This window comes from Colias eurytheme, chromosome 19 (genome assembly GCF_061535395.1).
Source record: "Colias eurytheme isolate Ceu_HAF_F1 chromosome 19, ilColEury1 Martin Lab GWU primary, whole genome shotgun sequence".
NCBI lineage: Eukaryota > Metazoa > Arthropoda > Insecta > Lepidoptera > Pieridae > Colias > Colias eurytheme.
In genome coordinates, this window is record NC_142998.1 from 4,151,708 (window position 1) to 4,175,610 (window position 23,903).

Consider the following 23,903-nt stretch of genomic DNA (forward strand, 5'->3'; position numbering starts at 1 on the left):
GAGAACGCAGCCAAGACAAAACGATGGTTGAGTCAGACCACAAATATACAGAATCAATATGAATACGAGAAAGATACGTATCTTTTACAAATTTGTAAAGATCTGATAGAAGAACTGCAGCACAGAGCTCGAGTCGTGGTAACGATGTATGTTTAAGAGGTGCAACTCGAGCCTTAGAGCAAACGAAGAAAACATGAATATTACCAACAGCATCTGTAACACGTAAATAGATGACAGCTCCGTATGCAAGGGTAGAACTGTCACAAAACCCATGTAGCTCATACGATACAGCATCCGTGCAGGTAAGTTGCCGAGGAATTAGAAGTTCACTCAAAAGATTAAGTTGAGTGCGATGTTTGTTCCATGTATTGATGATCTCGTTAGGCGGCGTTTGGTCCCATCCAACGCCGAGAATCCATAACTTCTGAATTAAACATTTTGATTGAATTGTGATGGGAGATAAAAAACCTAACGGATCGAAAACCCTAGCGAGTTCACTAAGAATTGAACGCTTAGTACATGGCCGATAAGTAGATTCAATTTCGAAAACGAACGTATCTGTGGATGGATTCCATTTAAGACCTAATACCTTAAGAATTTGATTATCAGAATTGTCTAACGATACGGATCCAGTCAAACAACTATCACTGGGTAGATCAGACAATAACTGCGGTTTATTACTAGCCCACTTCCTAAGTTCAAACTGTCCACACTTAAAAAGTTTAATAATCTGCGACTTTGCTTCCTGAGCGACCTCTAACGATGAAAATCCGGTTGTGACGTCATCACAATAAACATCAGACAGTAGTACTCGTTTTGCGAGTGGATAAGAGTCTCCCTCATCTTCAGCAAGCTGTCGAAGAGTACGGCAAGCGAGAAACGGAGACGAAGCTAATCCATATGTGACTGTATTTAAACGATATTCTAAGAGGGGCTCATCAGGAGAACTCCTCCAGAAAATGCGTTGGTAATCACGATGTTCTTGCGCTACTACAATCTGTCTAAACATTTGACGAGCATCAGCCATGAAGACAACGTTGTGTTCCCTAAAGCGTAAAAGTAGATTTAAAATATTCGGTTGTAGCTTTGGGCCGATAAGTTGTGTGTCATTCAGTGACTTAGAATGCATATCCTTCGCAGAAGCGTCGAATACAACGCGGAGGTGTGTGGTCGCAGAGTCAGGGCGTAGAACGCAATGATGAGGTATGTAGTATTTTCCTGTACCAACTTGTGCTGCAGGAACCACTGTCATGTGACCACTTTCGATGTAATCAGACATAAAGTCGACATATTGCGATTTTAACAAAGCGTCACGTGTCAACCTACGTTCGATAGCATAGAACCTACGCAAAGCAACTTCGCGAGAGCCCTCAAATGTAGGTTCTGAATTATTCTTAAATGGAATACGAACAATATAACGCCCAGATTCATCACGTGAGTGTTCTTCAACGAATTTACGTTCGCATAATAACTCATCTGGAGTTAGCATTGAAGTTTGCGGTACTGAATCTAATTCCCAAAAACGATAAACCAATGAATTTAAATCATTATCGATTACAGGCAACGTCTGCAACAGACTACTACATGAAATATTAGTTTTACCTAGAAGTAGCCAACCAAAGATTGAATTAAACGCGGTAGGTTGGTTGACACCTCCCTTGATATGTTGATTAAGAACAGAGTCAGCGAATACATCAGCAGCAAGCAAAATGTCAATGGGACCAGGTATATCGAAACCAGGGTCCGCTAACGGCAACGATTTAATATGGGACCAACTTGATGAATTAAGTTGAGCGATAGGTTGATCGCCACATATTTTAGATATGACGTGCATATCCAAGTTAAATAGAATTCGACCGTTAGTGCCGATAGAACAAGTGACGTCACCAATAACAGGTGCATCCGCTTCCCCTATGCCACTAATTGCCGCGGTTGTTGAAGCCGGCGTTAAATTTAAAAGTTTTACTGCTGATTCCGTAATGAAATTGCTCTGACTGCCCGTATCAAACAGGGCACGAAACGATTGCATATTACCTGAAGCATCCTTAACTTGAACGATAGCTGTGGCTAACAGCACTGTATGATTCGTATGTGACCTTGACACCAGCGACGACCCGATTTGATTTGATTCGATCTTAGTGTTATGATCGCGATGGAGTAAGGTGTGATGTTTACGCTTACACATACGACACGAAAAAATAGATTTGCAATTTTTTAATTGATGTGATGGCTTCAGGCAATTAAAGCACCAATTGTTTTGAGTGGCAATAGCCATACGATCGTCAATCGATTTACTAATAAAATCTTGACAAGAAAAAATAGAATGCGACTTATGGCAATACGCGCAGCTACTTGAATAAACTTTAGACTTATCGTTCGAATTACCTCGATTGTTCTTTGCAACAAGTGCATTTGAATTGACACGTTTCATTGATTGATTTTGAGTAGTCGAATGCTTTAAAGATTTGTTCACACCAGAAAAATGTGTATCTCGTAATAAGGCTTCGCATTTGGAACGCAAAAAACCCCTTAATTGATCATAAGACGGCAACTCCACGTTAGAATATTTCTCCTCAAAATCGCGGCGTAAGTTCTTGTCTAATTTTGATAAAATATGGTAAACTAAAACAAAATCCCAACGATCTATCGGTAACTCAATAGATTTTAAAATATTTAAATTTTCATCGAATAAGTCGAGTGACTTTTGAAACTCAGTTGCGTTGTTATGCATGAAGTTAGTGTTTAAAATATCTCGCCAACAAGTAAAAGCTAATGTTCGTTTACATTTATAGCGATTAATAAGAGCTTCATACGCGTCGTGATAATATTCGTGAGTCATAGGGAACGCCTTAACCACCGATAACGCATCCCCGCTAAGAGAAGAAATTAAATAATGAAACTTTTCCGTGTCCGAAATTGACGTTGAGTTATGAATTAAAGAATTAAACGTATCATAAAACATAGGCCACTGCTTGATATTGCCCGAAAAATGTGGCAATGTAATTTTAGGTAAACGGATATTCGATGAATTGATGTTCGAGTTAATCGAATTATTTGTATCATGTTTAGTTAAACTAATATAAATAGACTGTATCTGAAAATATAATTCATCGAATTGTTCCTCAATTTCGGTTTCATTATCCGCGTCGTCCGACAGATCGAGTATATTAAAATGAGCATTTTCGAAATTTGAAACGATTTGTTTAATTTCCTGATGATACGATAAAAATAGGTCGTATTGTGAACGATCACTCAAAGCTGCATTACCTATTTCTAACGCCTTCGATAATCTTTTAAGCGCTATGGTACGTTTTCTACGCAATGTCGATAAGTCCTTAGTCGTATAATATTCATCCACCGATTTAGATTTTAATTTTTTCAAAGAACCTAACTTCCGAGTTGTATGTTTAGTTAATAAAGACATCTTGTTAAATTTAAATTTAAATATCGAATACACAAAATGTAAAAACGTTTATAAACAAACAATTAAATAACAAAGTTAATCTTCGATGTAATTTTTCAAACAATGAAATAAAATGAAACAATGAAATTATTATTTCACCTTTACGTGTATGAAGTTAAGGATGAAAATCGCGTGAAACGGTAATGTGAATGAATACAGATTATAACTTACAATAACAAGTTAAAGTGATGATGCGCTGCGCGAGCCGCTAGAATGTTTTTCGATTTACCCCCGAGTATTAATATAAAATGAAATTATTTTATATTACGATTTAACCTAATATTACGTTTTAATATTAGTTATGTAGTTAGGATAAACTGTAACGTGAATGAATTATGTTTTGGAATGTGAAATTACTATAGGCCTGTGTAAAATTAAGCACCGATGAGATATGTGATTGCTTAACTAGTTCCTACAATAATTAAACACTTTGACTTGTACTTCTGAATATGTATTAAGTTTTAGAATATGAAATTGTTTTAAGCCGTTTGAATTTAAGCACCGATAAAATAAGTGTTTGCTTAAATAGATCTTATAACAACTTCCTACTTTGTTAAACAAAGAACCTAATACGAACGGAATTGAATTTGATTTTAGATTATGAATTACGTGTGACCAGTAATACCATAAGCTTTTGAATATGATAATTGATACGCAAATTCCCGGGTTTCGGCACCAGAAATAATGTAGAATCGCACCAAGCCGAAATAGCGGGTGGCTTCTACTACATTAGGGAAAATTACGTTAACACAAAATCGATGTTCGGAAATAGTGAGCAGCAAAACAATGCACCACGTACCTTGGAGATGCTGCAGCACTCGATGAATTTGCGCCCAATCATCCGATGCGATACACGTGTTTTAATGGCCGCCGCGCGCGCACACAGCAGAGGAGCGGCTCGATCGAATGCGGAAGTACAAGTGTCGACCACAGATTAAGGTCTCGACTGTCGTGGTGCATGACAGTTGCAAAATAATTTGACAACCTTTGTTTGCATACTCTGTGCCAAACATCGATAATAGACACCACGATCAATTACACGGTAACGAAACAGTAATTGAGTAGGGACGAAATTATTTTACAGTTGATCACATCATAATTATTTAGGGTAGTTTGCCTCTATTGAATTTTAACAGTGAATAACACCTATTTAATACCTACATTTTTAATTGCTATTATAGCTCTAGCCTTGTACTTTTTACAAAGGGTACGGGATCGAATGGCTAAACTAATTTCATCAATAAAAAGCCTTTCACCAATCCACCAGCTTTTAATTTAATTCTCGTATTTCGCCAGCTTTACTTAGGCTGACCTAATTTTGTATAACGATATTAATGAAAATGGCGTTCACTCGCAGAAATTCCTTTCCTTTCCATTTAATAATAATTTGTTTTAATTCTTAGAAAAGGATGACAAGAAGCCCGTGTAAGCCGCTAACAGTAATCTTTAAGTGTTGTCAACTAAATCCAATTTATAAAATTACGCATCGTTTACTCGCATTTTATGTTAGCAATGTTATGTTTGAGGTCAATTAATCAAATCAAAAAAATACGTTAAAATGTAGGTATAAATATAATACTTAATATTTTTAGGGCTGATTTTTCAATCCTTGGTTAAAACTTATTCGTCGAATAATGTATAAAACTACCATTTTAGAAACGTATTCTAATTGCCCGTATTTGACAGTTTACATGACATTTTAATATTATTGTGTAATACTTTATTGGACGGATAAGTTTTATCCAAGCATTGAAAAATCGGCCCTTAATAATATTTAATTACTCTATGTTTCTCTGAATAGCCTCGTTAGTCGTTTACAAAACAGTTGTGGATTTTTTAATTTAAGTCAACTGTGTTCATAATCATGAAAATATTGTTTAGCAAAGATTTTACAGAAATGTGTGTAAAAGAGTTTTATTATAGATACTATCGCTGGTAAATTCTTGTTATTAAAAAAAATCACCAGTCGAATGTACCTAAATCGAGCAAAGTGAAGTGTTTTTTTGCTTTAAATATATACCCTATAAACGAAGAAGGAAGTAGACTGCTTTTTTAGGATAATTACTGAAATTTGAATATAGGACTAATTATGAACAAGTTGAGTAAAAGTAATAAAAAATTCAAAAGATAACGGGTCACCGAAAGTTAAGGATTACTCATTAAAGTGTTATACAAGGAACGGTTGCATCCGTAGTCGTAAAAATGTCTTTATTTCACCGGTTTTGTAATAGGCATGACGAAAGATTTTGAAATCCTCTTCCATAATGTGTGTATACGTTTACTATACAAGAAAACCCCTATATTTCGGTAATATACTTAAATTTAACGAAGATAAAAGCCATTTTTCAAAAAATATTTATTAACTGTGCCAAAACAGCTCGCAGGTGTCATGGCGTATGCGTGACGTCAAACTTTAGTAAATACGTAATTATTTGTACGCATTGCGAAGAAAATTAAAAAAGTCTGTATTTAATATGTGTTATAGAAACGAATTTAAAAGTTTATGAGTGGTGTGCAGTATTGCAGTATGAATCCACATAAAAATAATGCTCAAAAATGTGTTAGTAATTATTTCAAGCGAGAAATAATAAGAAATGATTGTATAAAGTTGGTGCGGAGAACCCCGAACCACGTATTCGTGAATTCGCAATTGTATTTCTGTTCTGAGTCGATAAAGCATACGTGAAACAATAGAAAATAAATAAAAATGCGTATTCTCAACATATTCATAACAACAAAACACATCTGACGCGAGTTGTTTACTTAAGCGTGACGTCACGCGTGTTTTAGTCAAAATGGCTAACTGCAGAATTTCAATGTTTTATTTTATTGATAATCTCATTAATCTTAATGGTTTTAAGATTTCTAAGTCACTATATTGAATTTATTTATGGTACATTTTCCCTTAAAAACACTAATACGATCATTTATGGATACTGTCGTCATGCCTATTGAGTATTTGAATAATAAAAAAATATTGATTATTTTTATGTATTTTAAAACTTTATTATTAATAATATTGATATTTAATGCAAAAATCTCCAAAAAAATTATTTTTCAATTAATTATAAGCAATTAAAAATTGATGAAATTTAAATTAAAGTCACGTGACTATAAACGCGCCATGACTGGTCACGATAGATGTGACGTCAAAATGTTATAGTCTGTGGTTATAGTTGTATACGTTTTTCTATCAACTGCAATGAGTGAAAACTAACATTATGACGTCACACGCGTTCGGGTGACGCTTCGGGAGTTGTCGGTGTGTTTTCGGTACTGGATTCAAAGACCAATTTTTATTTTGAAATAACTTTTGAATTATTGCAAAAAAAATTAAAAAAAAGAGTTTTGTTATAAAACTAATATATAATCTTTCCATTTAGCACAAAAAAAATTTTTATTCAAATACTCAATTATAATAATCAGAGCATTGAATACAAAGTAGCGTGATGATAATATTATAAACCTTACTCGATAAATAGGCTGTTTTAAACTGAAACAATTTTTCGAAACGAACCCGTTGTTCCCGAGATTTGCGTGTTAAACCAACCTACCAAATCAAGAAGTGTCCACTTCTTTACAATAGAGCGTTTCGCTATTCCGTAGTGACACCGCCAATAAAGTTGCCATAGCTAAGCAAAAGATCGATGTAAATGTTCAATACCTATATTAATGTAATTAGATCTTGTTAATAACGATCTACGAACCTTCATATACAATAATACAAAAATAAAATAATTACCAGAAATATTGTTTTTAAGCAACGTATATTCAACAAATAATTAAGGCGTAAATAATACATGTTTGTTTAATTGGTGTCACGAGAATTACAAAGGATGACGAGCCCCTTTTATTTTCCACATAAATGAAAAGCGTTCAATCGTTTATTGCAACAATTCATCTTTTCAAGTCATAAATGATCACCATTTTTCAATATATATATATATATATATATATATATATATATATATATATATATATATATATATATATATATAACTTTTTTCCAAACAATGGCATGTATGCTAAAAATGAAAATACGCTGCGTAAGGCTCTTTTGTTCTGGAATATAATGAAACTACCATTATCTTGTGGAAAAGGGAACTTGGAAATTGCGCCTGTGTTCTGATTAAAATTTTTGATGACCTGATTGGTGCATTCTGTGGGAATAAAAGTACGTGACGATTTTAAAGTTCAAAAGTGAAAGTTTTATTTTATTTGGATTTTCACATTTTGAGTGTCGTTTTGCAATAAGTGTTTTAGTACGACCTAAATAAACTAGAATAAAAATTTTCAAATGATCCAAACTGGAAAGAACATCCCGAGTCACAGTCTTATTTAATTTATCAAATCTATGTAGTTTATGCATTTGATAATATTCATCAACGTCTTTTCCCAGAAATAATTACGCAAGACTTATAAATCTTACCACATTTATACAATAAATTCTATGTCTATATTAAAAAAAATATTAATAATTTTCCTTAATACGGTATGGGACAAATATATTAACAAAGGAATAAGAGCTTATTACTTGTTAAATAAAGATAAAGAAAAAGTAATTTTGTTCATTGTTATTTTCTCGAGCTCGGCTAATTAGCCAAATTTGTTGTTTATTTTTTGAAATAATATTTTTTAATATATATATGCCTAATTGTTTCTTTGGCTTGTTTATATTTGACTAGATTTCCGCCCGCGGCTTCGCCCGCGTTTTCAAAGGAAAACCCGCATAGTTCCCGTTCCCGTGGGATTTCCGGGATAAAACCTATCCTATCTGTTAATCCAAGTTACCCTCTTTATGAATGCTAAATTTCATTGTAATCGGTTTAGTAGTATTTGCGTGAAAGAGTAACAAACACACACACATCCTCACAAACTTTCGCATTTATAATATTAGTACCCTAGGATTGCGAAGGTTTATTTGGTCAGATTATTTTGTAATTCATTTTCATAATAATTGACAAACAGCCTAAGCTTCTTTTCTCAGATTTATTCATTTCAATAATTCGATTAGGTGTTGCCTTACCCCGGAGGCCGTGGGTATCTATGCAAGATTTCCCCACTTAAAAAAAAAAAAAAAAAAAAAGGTGTTGCCTTACCAATTTACTTAGAAATTGGACTTTGAATTTGTTATAGGTCTCCAAATAATAGTGTATAATTTCTGTATTATTTATTATGTACTTAAAGAAAAGCGTGGTACATGGCCGAGTCGTTTATGTGATAGTGTAATGAAAATTTAGAGAAAAACACTTTAGAGTTAATTTTAAGTAAAACACAAAAATATTTTTTTACGTACTGACATTACTACACGTATTCTTTTTATCATAGGAACCAGTAGTTATTACTATATTTTAGAGCATGTGACATTTAACCTCTCAACCACCGAGAGGCCAGATCCGACCGCAACACAATAAATTTTTTATTGTGTCTGTGATTCAGGGGCCTGATGGATTAAAGAAGATTTTGATAAACATGAGATTAACACTTTAGGTTCTTATTTATCATCCTACAACACAAGTGCCTTTATTTTGACCTTAATTTAATTAAAGCGACCTTTATAAATCAAGCTAAGATAAATGGGTTTAAACGTGTCACCCCTACCTTAGAATGAGGATATGCGACCAATTTGAATGTCCACTAACTTAACGTATGGTCAAAGAATTAACGAGCCAACCCAAAAGTTCGTATATTCTCGGAAGGCTTTTATTCCCTCTACGCATCTGTTTTTTTAAGTAATTTTTGTAAGGGTACAAAGAAAGGATTAATGTGACGGATGATGATAATATTTTCATTACTAAAATGGAAAAATATTGCTTTATAAAGAATTTTTCGGTCTTGTGAAATCAATATAAAAAGGTTGCTTATTAAAAATGTTTCATACACGTGCGGGTTTTTTCTCATCATGATGTATTTTTATAAAACTCATTAATGTGTCTCATACAAAGTAAATATTTTAATAATCTATATAATCGACAATGTATTAATTTTACATGACAATTATTAGAGGAATAATTAAAATAAAGTTTTTACGTCTTAATATTAGTAGGTACCTCTACCTATATCATACAAACGTAAATAATCATACATGGCCTTAAAATCGCATACTTATCTTGGTTCAATATTCATTTCACGATGAACAAACATGAAAACATTCAAATAATTGCAATCGAAACTAAAATAGTAATAATTTTTGTTTAAACTTCGCCGAGTATCGTTTCAGTCCCAGTTTTTTATTTTGCTTCAGTAAAATATGCAGTTTTCAACTTCGAAAAATATTCTCGAACTATTCAATAATGGAGGTAGTAAAACCAGCGCATCTAAATCACAGATAAAATATGTCAACTGGAACGTGGGTTTAAATATTTTTCCGATATGTCGTTTTTTCTGATTTAATATTCGGATGATTGATAAATTCCAAAGGCTGTTTGTATAACTGGATAAAAAACGTACCATAGATGTTTTATTCAACCCAAATAGAATGGACTATTCTAAAAATAAAATATATACGTACATGATCCCGTTATAATAAGGTAGTATTTTAAGACAAAAAGGGTTAGGTTAACGGCAAAGTTACGGTTATATGTAATAACATAGTGTTTTAGGGCAAAAAGGGCAAAGACTTCTAATTAGGTAATTAGACATACATATTTACTAGTTTCTGTTTACATTTACTCAAGCCTCGGTAAATATGTAATGTTATTGGTTCTTTGATTCTTGCCATTGACACAGCACTGATTTTTAAAACACTGTCATTTGTTTTCATAATTTCCTCACATAATCACATAGGCGCAGTTATGTCCCTTATTTTGTATAAACATTGCTTTGTGTCACCCCAGGAGTGTAATACGGACTCGGGGAGGCTTTTAAAATTATATCAACTGACACACTAACCCAGTTTGATTTTAATCTCAATGCGTACGATTCGAGAGAAAACATCAAAGCAAATTGTATTAATCTAACCTATATTTAGTGTTGGATCCATTGGACGACGAGACGTATCTAATGGATCCAACACTAAATATAGGTTTATTAATTATACCTGTCAAGTTTTAGGTCTAGTAACGTTTGTAATTTATGATTTTAAGTAGGATTGTAATTTAGGTAGATTACCTATTGTTTGCATGATATTGAAATTTAAAGACGGTGTGAAACGTGACATGTCTACGTTCAAGATCAACCCCCCAGACTGGGAAAAGCTCGCCCAAAACCGAACATCTTGGCGTAGTCTTGTTCATGAGGGTTGTAAGGCACACGATCGTATCATCAACAACATATATATAAGTGCAGGAGTTGTGGGCGCTCTTGTCGCTCCAGAATCGGGCTCTTCAGCCATGAACGACGCTGCCCTAAATTATAACAATAATAAAATAACTCATATTATAATTAATTAAATTAACTTATATGTACTAAGTTGCTGCATTAATAGAATTTTAACTTCGTAATTAAAATGTAACTGGCCAACGACGACGACGATTGAATTGTTCAATTCAATTTACAAATAGGCAAGATAGAGACTATTGTCTAGAGTTTATATTTATAAAGTATTAATTGAAAATTGTATTACTATCTAAATACTAGTGGATAGTATCAAATGTCGTAACAACAACAATTGTAACTATCTTCTGTCAAATAGCCAAGCCAATGATAAAATAACCGTAGACTTCAACTACGTTTAAAATCACGTTGAACTTTACATACATTAACACTATCTAATTGACTAGATAAATTGACCTTTCCTTTGCAGACAGCAAGCATTAAGCAAGGGAAACATTAGTGCGTGGCTCCCAATGAATAATTACCATGTTAATTGGCTGTGATTCGCTCGGTAGCTTCCGTTTCCTACTAAAATTTGACATTTGTATTCAACAGCCACACAATCGCCCTACATTACTTTATTAACTAATGAGTACTGTAATTGAATAACTATGTCTAAGCACGCGTAATTAATTCAATTTAAATGCATTGATTAATCACACGCAACGTCTCAGTCTATTTAAGGAGTCTGATACAATGGATGTGAGCTTAAATTAACTACAAGAGGAAATTAATTTTACGGGTATAATTTCGCTTTTGTAAACGTTAAAGTGAAGAAATATTTCTAATCCTGAAATAATGTTTATGTTATCACATAAAAATGTTCATATGATTATGTAGGAGGTTCTTTAATACACCCAATTTCCGTTGTTGTGTACAGAGTGTTTTTATTACGTACTTACTTGTTTTAAATTTAACCGTAAAAAATATATAGGACATTAATAAGATTAATGATATAAATTTGAACCCAGTTTTGTTCCAGTATTATACAAATATGACTGAATACAATAAAGATGTGAGATTTCTATGAAGCCGTTAAGTCGTTAAAAAAATAAAATAACATAAATAAATAACATTGGAACGACGACTGAAGAATGCATATTTAAAGTCATTTCTTTCCCCAAGAGCAAACTTAAGAGGATTAAATGGTTTTATTTAACGTTATTTGAATGAAACAAATAAGCTTAAGTTCCCGTTTAGTTATGAATAAGTAAACAGTAAGCTGACTATTAATACTTTAGTATGAGGCCAACGTCAGCTTAGAAACAAGACCGGATTATACCATGATTTATATGTATATCATATTTGTATGATATATAAATAACTAGCCGTCCGCCCCGGCTTCGCCCGTGGTACATGTTTACGTTCTCTCTACATAAGAACCATCCTCGTACTTCAAGGAATATAATAAAAAAAGAATTATCGGAATCGGTTCAGCCGTTCTCGAGTTATGCGCTTACCAACACATTTTGCGATTCATTTTTATATAAATAATAATATGTGCGGTCATTTTGGCAATACGTAACAATAATATTTAATTTATTAGCGATAAATTGACGTATCGTATGCTTAGATCGTATGTATGTATTGTATGTTACGTCCATTTCTTATCTGTATGGATGGTTATTTTAATGTCTTTATCGTTTGTTTAATTAAAAAGTTTCTTCCTTTATAGGGTACATATAATTATACCTATGTTACTTATACTGTTGGATAATTTTTTGGCTTAAGTTGTTATAAATTTCAATTAACTAATACAAAAAAGTACTCGAAGGTAAAAATACCTGCTGGTGATTTGAATGTAACTTAGTAGATATTTTTCTAGGTAAAGGAAAGCTTTGATTTACTTTTATTACATTTTCACATATAAATTTTTTCATTAGCTAAAAATATCTCGCTAATATTTCATGTTACGATGAGATTATATGGCCGTAGAGAGATAATATTTTTCCTCCCTTCAAGTTTGTGAAAGCTAAGGAAATTCCATATATCTCAAGAGAGGTTCAAGTTTTTGCTCTTACACGCAATATAGCTGCTGTCATATAAAATTAAGTGATAGTAAAAAGTAATTTTTCATATTTTTTTGGCTTTTTGTCTAGTTTAAGTGAGCTCTTTAGAGGCCTATCCTATTTTATTGCTCGAACTTGAAGGTTTTGCGGAAAATATAATATTGGAAAGTATTTGTATTTTTGACCTATTTTGCGTTTTTACTAATATTATAAATCTGAAGAGTTTGTTTGTTTGAACGCGCTAATCTCGGGAACTCGGTCCAATTTGAAAGATTCTTTCGGTGTTAGATAGCCCATTTATCGAGGAAGGCTATATATCATCACGCTAAGGCCAACGGGAGCGGAGCAATGCGGGTGAAACCGCAGGGAACAGCTAGTTTGGGATATAATTTAACTATAGTTATATTAATTATTGTTATATTTTTAATAAGACACTTAATAAAAAATAAACCTTTATAGATACATAAATTACAAAACGAATGTGATAGGAATTTTAATGCAAATTTTCTTAAAGCTCCAGAATCCAAATAATAAAGAATACGTTGTAGATCGATCGGACCACCACTAATCAACCACTAGGATAACTTTATAAATAACATACTTTGAACTGCGTAATTAGTTCCCCAAAATTTTAACCGCAACACATTAAGGCCATTTAAAACGCTATAACCGTCGGCAAAAAGCAAAATCGCTAAGTGCACTCCGCCATTACCGTGTAATAGACGGATAAGTTTAGAGGAGATATAAATTGGTTTCGATTAACCCGGGCAGATATTGGACCGTTTGTGACGTCACAGTAATTACAGTAATAGTCATGGTCTGAATGAACGATTGTCTCGCTTCCAATTAATGTATGTATTCTTCTCGGAATTAAGGGTAGGCCGCATTTTTGGAAAAGGGTGTAATGAGTTCTATTGAGTTTTGAATTCTGTATTTTTTTTATCTTGGTACTAGCAGTGACAAAAGGCTAAATTTTCTATTGAATTAGTTTTAGGTTGAATCGCTTTTATAAAATTTTACATCTTTTAAATTATGAAACAGAAACGTAAATTTCAATTTAGTATGAAGTGTAATTTATTTATTTTAATTTGGAGTTTATCGATCATAACCTTTTATCTTTTCTTAGAGCTTTCTTAGAGCGAAACACTAAGTAACAATATGAATGTTCATATTTTTTTAGTATTAATCTGGCCGTTATTTTACAAAACGAATAGAATATTAACTCCTAATAAAGTATTCCTATCAGGCGTATTTCGGGTTGTAGTAAATTGGATTAAAACAAACATTTTAAATAGAAATGTGACAACTAATTTATCAAACTCTATTTCTTTTCATTAATAACCTGTGCAATATAATCTCCATAATATTTATTCCTACATTCTCGATAAATTTCCAAGTATATCCCCTTGCTGAGGATATTATAGGCTCTTATAACCTTAATTACCAGTAAAGGGGTCAGAATGTCACACGCAAGCAACTGTTAATTGCATTTTACACTTACTAGACAGCGATGTTTTTAATCAAGGGTCTTTATGGAAACCTGCTATTAAATTAATGCTGTAAATAATCTAACAATTAAGTAATATCATAGAAAATATTTTGAACTTTAATTCCTTGTCTAATTTAATTGTTGTTATTAAATGTTATCTGTAAATAATGAAATAGTAGAAATGTAAGTAGCAAGAACAATTCCAATAACGTCGTAGAAAATTGTACGAATAAGCTAAGCTATTGCACGCCTCATAAGCGAAGCGTTGAGGTGGGTACTACTGTCACTTCGCGCAAAACATCTGATTTTTCAAACTTAAAATGTCTTTATGTATCATACATTGCACTTGTAAGATAATACATACACACACATATTAAGAAAAAACACTATTTTTAACGTTCATGATATTTTTGATGTCATTTTTGTTATTTAAACTAGTTAAAAAACAGTTTAAAAAAGTTCTGTCTTGGACGTCCGTGTGTCTGTATGTGCGGATCCTTTTTCTTGTTAACACGATAGCGACCGAAATACTTTACTAATCGAGTCTTTTTTTTTCTCTTACGCTTGAGTATGCTCAGGAATAGAACCCTTTCATTTTTCAGGGTCTGATTCGATGTGGTTTAATTGTTATTAAATAAACAAAAATAATAATTAATAAATATTTATTAAAAAAAAAATTATGAGGCGTGCACTTTTGGATTTTCCAAATTTTTGGATATATTCCGTTAACAAATACGTATGCTATCTTTTAAGAAATGTTTTATTTTTATTACAATTGTAGTTACATTTTTCGCCTCCTTATAAAAGTTTCGACATAATATCTTTTGAATATCGGTTATCAGGTAGAGGTCACTTTAAAGTTATAATCAGTACTACACATAATCTATGTCTGAACTCAATATTGTTTTCGGTTTCTCCCCCACGCATAATTAATTGCTTTAAATCAATACATAAAAAAAATAAAAAACAATACATAATTGCTTTAAATCAATACAAATTACGCTCCATTAACCCTACATTTATGAGGTTAATTCTAACAATGGCAGTTTAATATTTGCGGTAAATTCCAGTAAGACCTAAGCACACCCGGGAGGCATGGTTGTTAATTACGTAAGCCCGTAGGTGTTGTTAATATCGGTATTAGCGGGAATTATAATTAATCCGATAATTACATAGATTAGTGTTAGACGCTTACAGTACGTATATGCGTTAATCTTTTCGATTTATCTTATTTTATTTTTGCGATTTTATAGGCAATAATATGTTGTATTTACGAATAAAAATAGTCGCGGAAAATGTCCTAGAAGTATCATAAAATAACGCTCTTAAGTATTTTATGATTCATCTTAAAATAAAAATTAATTAAACGAAATAAAAACCAATATAACCCGTAGCGTATTTATGTATTTAAAAACACCATTTTTGTACATACCGATACACGTCATATTTTGTTCAAATACTAGGTACAATTTAAACTAGTATTTTTAGGTATTTTAACAATTCTGTAAATAATAACAAGCCGTTTATTAATATTTATCATGAACGTTTTTACAGCATAATATTTTGACGTGTGCACAAACTATAAAACTAATTCATTAGGTGAATGAGACTATAAACATGCAATATTCAAATGAAATGTTATATGTAGTTGTCGCCTGTTTCTGAGTATGCATTTTTATTTTACACTAGCGGTCCGCCCCGGCTTCGCCCGTGGTACATATTTACGTTTTCTCTACATAAGAACCATCCTCGTACTTCAAAGAATATAATAGAAAAGAATTATCGAAATCGGTTCAACCGTTCACACGTGACAACGCGAAACGGGTGCGGACCCGCCGCCTTTTTATAGCTCCCGCCGCGAAGCGCGTCGAACGCGGCAACTGACACACAAAAATAATCCTTATGGCATGATTCTGTTTTCTGTATTCACGCGCGATGACTTATAGCGTATTTCATGTATAACTTTGGTGTTTCTACACCGATTTACATGATTCTTTTACTATAACCTGCCCAGGAGTATGAAGAATAATTGTGCCAAATTTCGTTAAAATCCGTCGTGTAGTTTTTGTTTCTATAACGAATATACAGACAGACAGACAGACAGACAGACAGACAGACAAAAATTTTACTGATTGCATTTTTGGCATCAGTAGCGATCCCTTATCACCCCTTCATAGTTTTTTTTTAAATATATTTCATGTACAGAATTGGCCTCTCTACAGATTTATTATAAGTATAGATTAAAGCATATTGTTCATTGTTAAATATTATGTTTATTATACACTATTTTTGAATTATGTAAGCATGTATGCACGTATGTTTATTATTTTTTTTATAATATAGATGACTGTTATTACCGTGTTTCATTTTAAAAAAATATAATATTATAAAATAGGTCCAATGTTCACCATGATAAATATGTACGTAGGATTGTTTTATGCTACAGATAAAAAATATTACAAAAGTGACATTCGCCGCTAATAATTTAAAGAAATACTTAATACGATATTCCAAAATTATAATATGGAATTTATAGATGAGATGACAATACGAAAAACTTCGATTTAATCGTACATTTAACCATTACGTGAACAAACAAAATTCTATATAAATTAACGTCAATTTGTTTGACTTGAACACGATTTGAGGCCAACAATGTATATTTGATCAGCTATTGACGAAAATCGACAGGTCTTTAACCTATTTTGTGATACTAAATGACAGCTTTCGGTTTTGTTATTGCAGATAAAATTTACTAATATAAATTTATATATTTACATTGAAAATAGAAGACTACATATTTATCGATCAAGCTTGGAAAAAAAAGGAATATAGTCGTATAAATAATGAAAATATTAAATAGACAAAAATTCCAAGATATTAAAAAGCAAAATATTTAATAAACAAAGCAAATAAAGCTTAAAAGCTTAGCTCACAAGCTTGATTGGTAACTAATGTTTATTAAATTTACATTGCAACGATTATCACACATTGCATTGCTAAAACGTCTTTTTCATACGGTATACATTAGTTCAAGTACATCAATAAAATCTAAAAGCAGTAACCACGCAAGAACCTTTTATATGACCCCGAGGCTCACTAAAGCGACACCGCAGAAAGAAGTAGTATGTGCGCATTGTCAATAAATTTGTCACGCGGTTTCTACATCTTGCGACGAATTCTTATGAGACGGGTGACAAATTCGATCAAACCAATAAAACTTTATACGCAAAAGATATTTCTTTTCATTGGTTACGTGAGGCATTCGATATTGATGTGATGCTGTATTATATATTGACAACATTGGTTTATGAATTTGGTGGAAAAGTTTTGATGGAGGCGAGATTTGTCTATTTTTCTTAGGGATGCGGAAAGTTCGAGATAGCATAGTTTCTTATTCACGCTAGCTGATTTTATATAATTTACACAAAACTGTCCAAACAGTTTATAGTTAATCAAATAATTACGTATCACTATGTCTAATAAAAGCTTAGTTATCTGTGATTAAAGGTAAGAGTTATTTTTACGATAAAGCTAATAGGTTTATTGTATGATTTATGACAATTTATTCAGTCAATTTACTGTATAATATTTATTGCCTGTTAAAAGAACGTTTCATTTATATGAACAAATGAAATTCGATTATATGAGATATATAGGAGCATAGTAGCGTATATGTTATTTACGAAGGAATTTGTTTAACTTGACAGCTTTCTTTGTTGATAGTTTTGTGTCGTTAACCTCATAAGCGATTCCATTTATGTAATAGTTTAATGATTTTTTCAACTAAATATACACGCAATGAAAAGCAATATTAAGTCTTCTATTTCGTTGGAATATAAGAACCTTATTTTCAAACATACTCGTTACGTTTTTGCAAAATAAAGAAAATTTATTAATCTTCATTCAATAAAATAATATCAAGAACGTCAGTAATTAAATTGAATCTGTGCATATCTAACAAAATCCCGTATTCAATTTAATTTCTTGAACATTATTGAATTTTTATTTACAGATTTATAATAAAAACTGGTATTAAATAATCTTCAACATTTTATTTATTAATACAATACGCGATAGCTGATTCTCTGAATAAGTTGTGAAAAAGAAAATAACCAAAGTACGTTACAACTGACAACTTTAACATTATTTAACTTAGCTAACAATTCCACTCATTACGTAAAGCTGTAAAGTCCGATGGATGAAACTTTTCAACTCATACTAGAAACCTTGGGACAAATTGGATACTTGCTACTTAGAAATTTAGAATCTAGAAAGTTTTAAAATACTTCGCTCACTTGTTTGTTCAAATATATCTGTGAAGCGTATTTCAGTGAATTTATAAATTTCTAAAGGAATAAATAACTAAGAAAGAAGTACATCCATACTAATACTAATATACTAATCCATACTAATATTATAAATGCGAAAGTAACTCTGTCTGTCTGTCTGTTACTCAATCACGCCTAAACTACTGAACCAATTTTCATGAAATTTGGTATGGAGATATTTTGATACCCGAGAAAGGACATAGGCTACTTTTATCCCGGGAAAATGACGCAATCCCGGAAATCCCACGGGAGCGGGAACTATGCGGGTTTTTCTTTGACTGCGCGGGCGAAGCCGCGGGCGGAAACCTAGTAGTTAATAATTTTATTACATTTAATGAAGACTTTGAATTTATATTAACAACGATTCGTGTAAATTGTAATATACGATACTTATTAAAACGATTCACTGTTGTGTTATATTAAAATTGTAGTAAAATGAGAGATTTAGGTATGTGAATATTTTTTTAAAAAGATTGCAGTAATTTGGGGCATAAAACATACAAATTTTAAATTTCATCCATTTTTCTTAAAAAATTAAAGAATAGAACTACATTAAAAGTAATGTTGTTTACTTTATGTTTTTAAAACAAGTTTAATTCAAATAAATATTGTATATGGAATTAGATTAAATCTGTAAGATACAACGGAACTAACTCAAATTTTTTTTTAAGAGTCCTAATACAAAATTGCGCTGGACGAAAGCTAGTATTTTTACGTTTGAACGCGATCATCGTTTGCATCATCGTAGCAAAGGCTGAAAGCGCTCAAAGTGGAAACATTATAGGACCTTATTATCTCTGTATCGTCTACTCCACCAATTCTAGTCTAGTATCGTGGGCTTCCCGACTACTACGCGCAGGAAAAACGTACTTTTGTAATTTTGTGCCTGACGGAGCAGCGCAACACGTCCTACTCCCTAAAGCGCGGAGCGCGGTCTGCCATAACAGCGTTTGCGCTCCCGTATATAATCGAAAATTCTAGAGAACTTTAAAATATTCCATTACTTTCATAAATCATATATGTAATATGTATTTTTTTGATTGCAAATTTTTAAGCATAAATCTATCATTTAATGTGTATTTTTTATTTATTTTTTACTCTGTTGTATGTTTTAGAAATTCGACGCCAAATACACATAAAATTTCATCAAAGTAAGGCTATTTTAACTTAGATTTTCTTTGAATTTTTGAATAAAAGTACTTAAATTGCCTCGAACATATTTTAGGATGTCTCAGTGTCTTAACTGTCGTATATTTTATAAGAAAACTTCTTCTTTTAAATTCCGTGTAAACTACAAAAACACGAACGTCCCGCATGGAAAAAATTGAAACACCTCTCAGGTTATTGGCTATTAAACAAACTGGACAATGAATATCAATAAATTGTCTCGAACATATTTTAGATATTGAATGAATCTTTAATTTAAGATATTATAACACATTGTTACTAATTTAGTCTTGTTAAACGTGCTCCTAAAGAATTACAGAAACAAGTCAAAATCACTCTAAAATCGATAAGGATTCTTAATTCAAAAACAGATATTATTTGTTGAATGAATTTCAGTCCATCGTATGCCACAGTTCTTAACATGGCAAACTTTTAATACCTCGGCCGTAAGCTGGTCGTAAGTTTTAATAACATTGGATTTGTTTCCGCGCGAAAACAACAAACTGTGTTCCGTTTGAAATTGCTTTGTTCTGGTCAGATGTTTTATAAATAAAGTAATATTATAATATGTTTATAAATTAACTTAGGCATTGAGTTCCACTAAATACAAACTACATATATAATGTCAACAACAACGAGAAAATAATAAAAATCACAATTTATTTAATTGCTATTCAGTTTTGTTTCGCTGATAATAATTTGTAGTACTATAAATCAATAATTAACGATTGGTTCGGTTTATACGGAACTTTCCTAAGTCAGTAATCCAGTATCCAGATCCCAGTTTAAATCCTTATATAAATGTTTATCTTCTATCTAGCGAAGTTAGGCGAGAAGCTTATCCAATAAAATAACATACCTAGCATACAAAAACGTAAATCGTGACGTTTCACAATAACTCAAGCTATCGCACCGCTTAGGTAAGACACGCTGTTCGCTGGTTATTTACTAATTATGCGGGAAGGTTATTACCGGCAGGTTGGCACTAGGCCAGTGGCATGGTGCCAACATAACCACGTGTTGCTTCCCCATAATATGGTCTAAATAGAGTCTTTATATTATTTTTCTTGTATTTACATTTTGGCTGTACATAGGTATTTTTATTAAGCAGCTAACGTTTTAATATTGTAGCGAGGCTGTTTTAGTTAGTTATAGTTTTGTAACATTGTTTTCATGTAAATAAAGTTTTAGAAGTTTTTCAATGTACTTACCTATTTAAAATGTTAACATTTCAATCAACGTTCAAAGAGTAAGCTCTCACGCTGAAAATAATCACACAACAAAGTGTTCATAATATTAAAGAACAAATTATTCATTTTCTAAATACTTTAGTAAGTCAACAATTCTATTTTTTTTATTCTAAAATACTTGCCCGTAACATGATGGATTATATTTTTATGACGTAATTTATTACGAACGTTTTAACCTCCTGAGACCCAGGATTTTTTTCTCTTTCTTTTTTAATAAAAATTAGCTGTATCTGTTCTAATGCAATTATAGATATTGAAAAAAATGGTAAAAAAAATCTTTCGTGGAAAACTTGGATTTTCTTTATGTCATGTATATATTACAGGGGGTCCCAGTTCCAAGTGTAATAAGTTTATGAAAATTAAGGAAAACTACATGTTTTTTTAGTTATTATATATTTTTAAACTTGAATCTAAATATTTATTATTCAATCCATTGTTCTGTGTCTATTTTTTGTACCTTGGTTCAAAGATAGGTAATTATAAGGGTGAGAAATGACCAGTTCAAGTATTTTGCACCGGCGCGGCGGTGTATTTATATTGTAACGTCCACCCCTAGGTCTTATTTCTTATCCATCCTCTCGGTCAGCCTCCTCTTATGCTTGGTCCACGTCATGTGCGTCCCCGAGATGGTCTGCCAACAACTGAAGATGGCATACATAGTGACGATTCTGTTCTGAAATGACTCATACTCATTGGACGAATGGAAGAAGAATCATTTTCTGGTATTTGGGCGGCTTCATCTGTATCATTTGGGGGATTACCTTAATCTCAAACATTTATATATTCAATTAGACTTCTTCTAAAAGCAATTTGGAATCGTCACAACAGTATTAACATTTACCACCGATTCGGAAAGCAGTATCTATGGAGAAGAACCGGCAAGAAACTCCATAGGTCCATCATATAGGTCAATATTTGACTCATCCGGGTGTTGGTAGTTTTCAGTATCTTATAATCCTTGAAAATTATAATAAAATCTGTAACATAAACTAAAGAATGTCGTATAGGTAATACATGGGGCCCTTGTAACCAATACCAATTTGGCAAGAATTGAGACCAAATGTCTTACCAGTATGACATAGAAGAAAACATTCATATTTTTCACAAGTTTTAGATTTATCTTACAAAATAACTATTGCGGTGGCAGAAATAATATCTATTATCATTAGATATACAAAGATATACTGCAATATACGAATGGTTCCACTAGAAATGTAAGATTACTGACCACGTGTTTGCCGTCCCACAGCCACCGTCAACTTCGAAATGAGAATACTTCAAATCACTGTCACTTATAAAACCAAAAACTGTTTAGTATAGTGGATGACATACCACTACATCGATTTGAGGTATTATTCCCGCATATACGCAAAAGATGGCGTTGAAATATTTTTTTATTGTATATGTAATATATATATGACCGCAGGCCCCAGGAGGTTAAAAGGTCAAGATCTTTATTACAATAGTTAATCATTCTGTTTGTATCAATTTCATTTTTAACGTAGTATAATTTCCTACGCAAGTATCAAATAAATAAGTATAAAAATGTAAGACGTTTAATCGCAGCAGCAATCCCCCTTTACCTTTAATACCATTAAAATGCCTCTAAGTAGGTAATAACATTACTATACGACTCACTTGAACATGGTAAGGTGCCACCTTCTCTTCACCCTTGATTTCCACGTTGATGTGAAGCCTGATGGCTCCAGAGACAGCAGATTTGTCTGTCCTCTTCTCCAGATTGTACCACACGTCCATCTCGCCTGATAACGTCCGAACCTATTGTGAAATTATTTGATTAGAATCGCTTTATGATTCTTATGTGCAGCCTCTTAAATATTGTTTGTCCGTAGTACGAATTGTAATAATTTAAATAAGTGTTTATTAAATTTACTAAAAAATATTGTAGTATCGAAAATCATAAAACACGCTAAGGTTGTTTACTATTCAATGAATGAGATTAACAATACCCATAGGAATAATCCAAAATTATTTCATTTTAAGCCATTTAATGTTCACCTCACGATACCCAAATTATGGCCTAATGCATCATTGTCAATACACCTAATTTACGGTTTGCAAACGTTTGCATATTCCGGTATACACGTAGTCTAAACACGTAGCTACCAGGCGAGTCATTAAAGGACAAAATTACGTTTACGCAAACTACAAACTACCCCTTTCACTTCGGTTAACAAAATTTGACGAGGAGTAAAGCGGCTATTTACATAGATTAATTACCAGTTTAGAGGTAAACTTTAGCATAATATAAGCCTAAATTATGTTTAAAATAAATTATAGTTTGCTTTACATCACGTCGTATATTTACCAAGTAATTAAAACAAGTTCAACAAAAAACCTTTTATCGTTATTTACGACTTGACTTGATTTAATTTTCCTCTTACAAAATATCTGAAATTCAAACATTAGCATACAAATTAATCAATTATATTTACCTCGATAATTGTTTGCCCAAGAAAGTCATCCGATTCCCTCGTCAATTTCTGACGAAGTTTTGATTTCAAGTCGTTGTCCTCGTCCCAAACGCGAACTTTGATTCGGTCTGAAGAATTGTGACATTCGCTGAAAACGAAATAATATTTACGACTTGTTTTTATATAAGTGAATTATAATAAATTGGTTCTCGGATTTCGTTAAGGGGATATAGATGACAAGAGACGAAATATATAGAAAAATAATGTAATTGATTATTAGTGAAAACAATACAAAATCTGTATCAGTAATGCTTGATATTGCGTTGTCTATTGTTATTTTAAACATTATTATATTAACATTGAATATTGTAGAATATGATAACACAAATTCGATCAATATAATATATGATTTTAATATCCATAACATTCACATAGGTAACATTCA

General features: G+C 32.1%; 1 protein-coding gene across 1 annotated transcript in view; it reads right to left on the reverse strand.

Moving 5' to 3' along the window:
* The window catches only part of unc-13 (protein unc13 homolog), a 55,770-nt gene that overhangs the window by 19,065 nt on the left and 12,802 nt on the right, over positions 1–23,903 (reverse strand). The window contains exons 9-10 of the mRNA XM_090113437.1: positions 23,480–23,606; positions 22,662–22,802 (exon numbers count right to left, since the gene is read on the reverse strand). Coding sequence (XP_089969563.1) covers positions 22,662–22,802; positions 23,480–23,606 — 268 coding nt within the window. The remainder of the gene's footprint in view (positions 1–22,661; positions 22,803–23,479; positions 23,607–23,903) is intronic.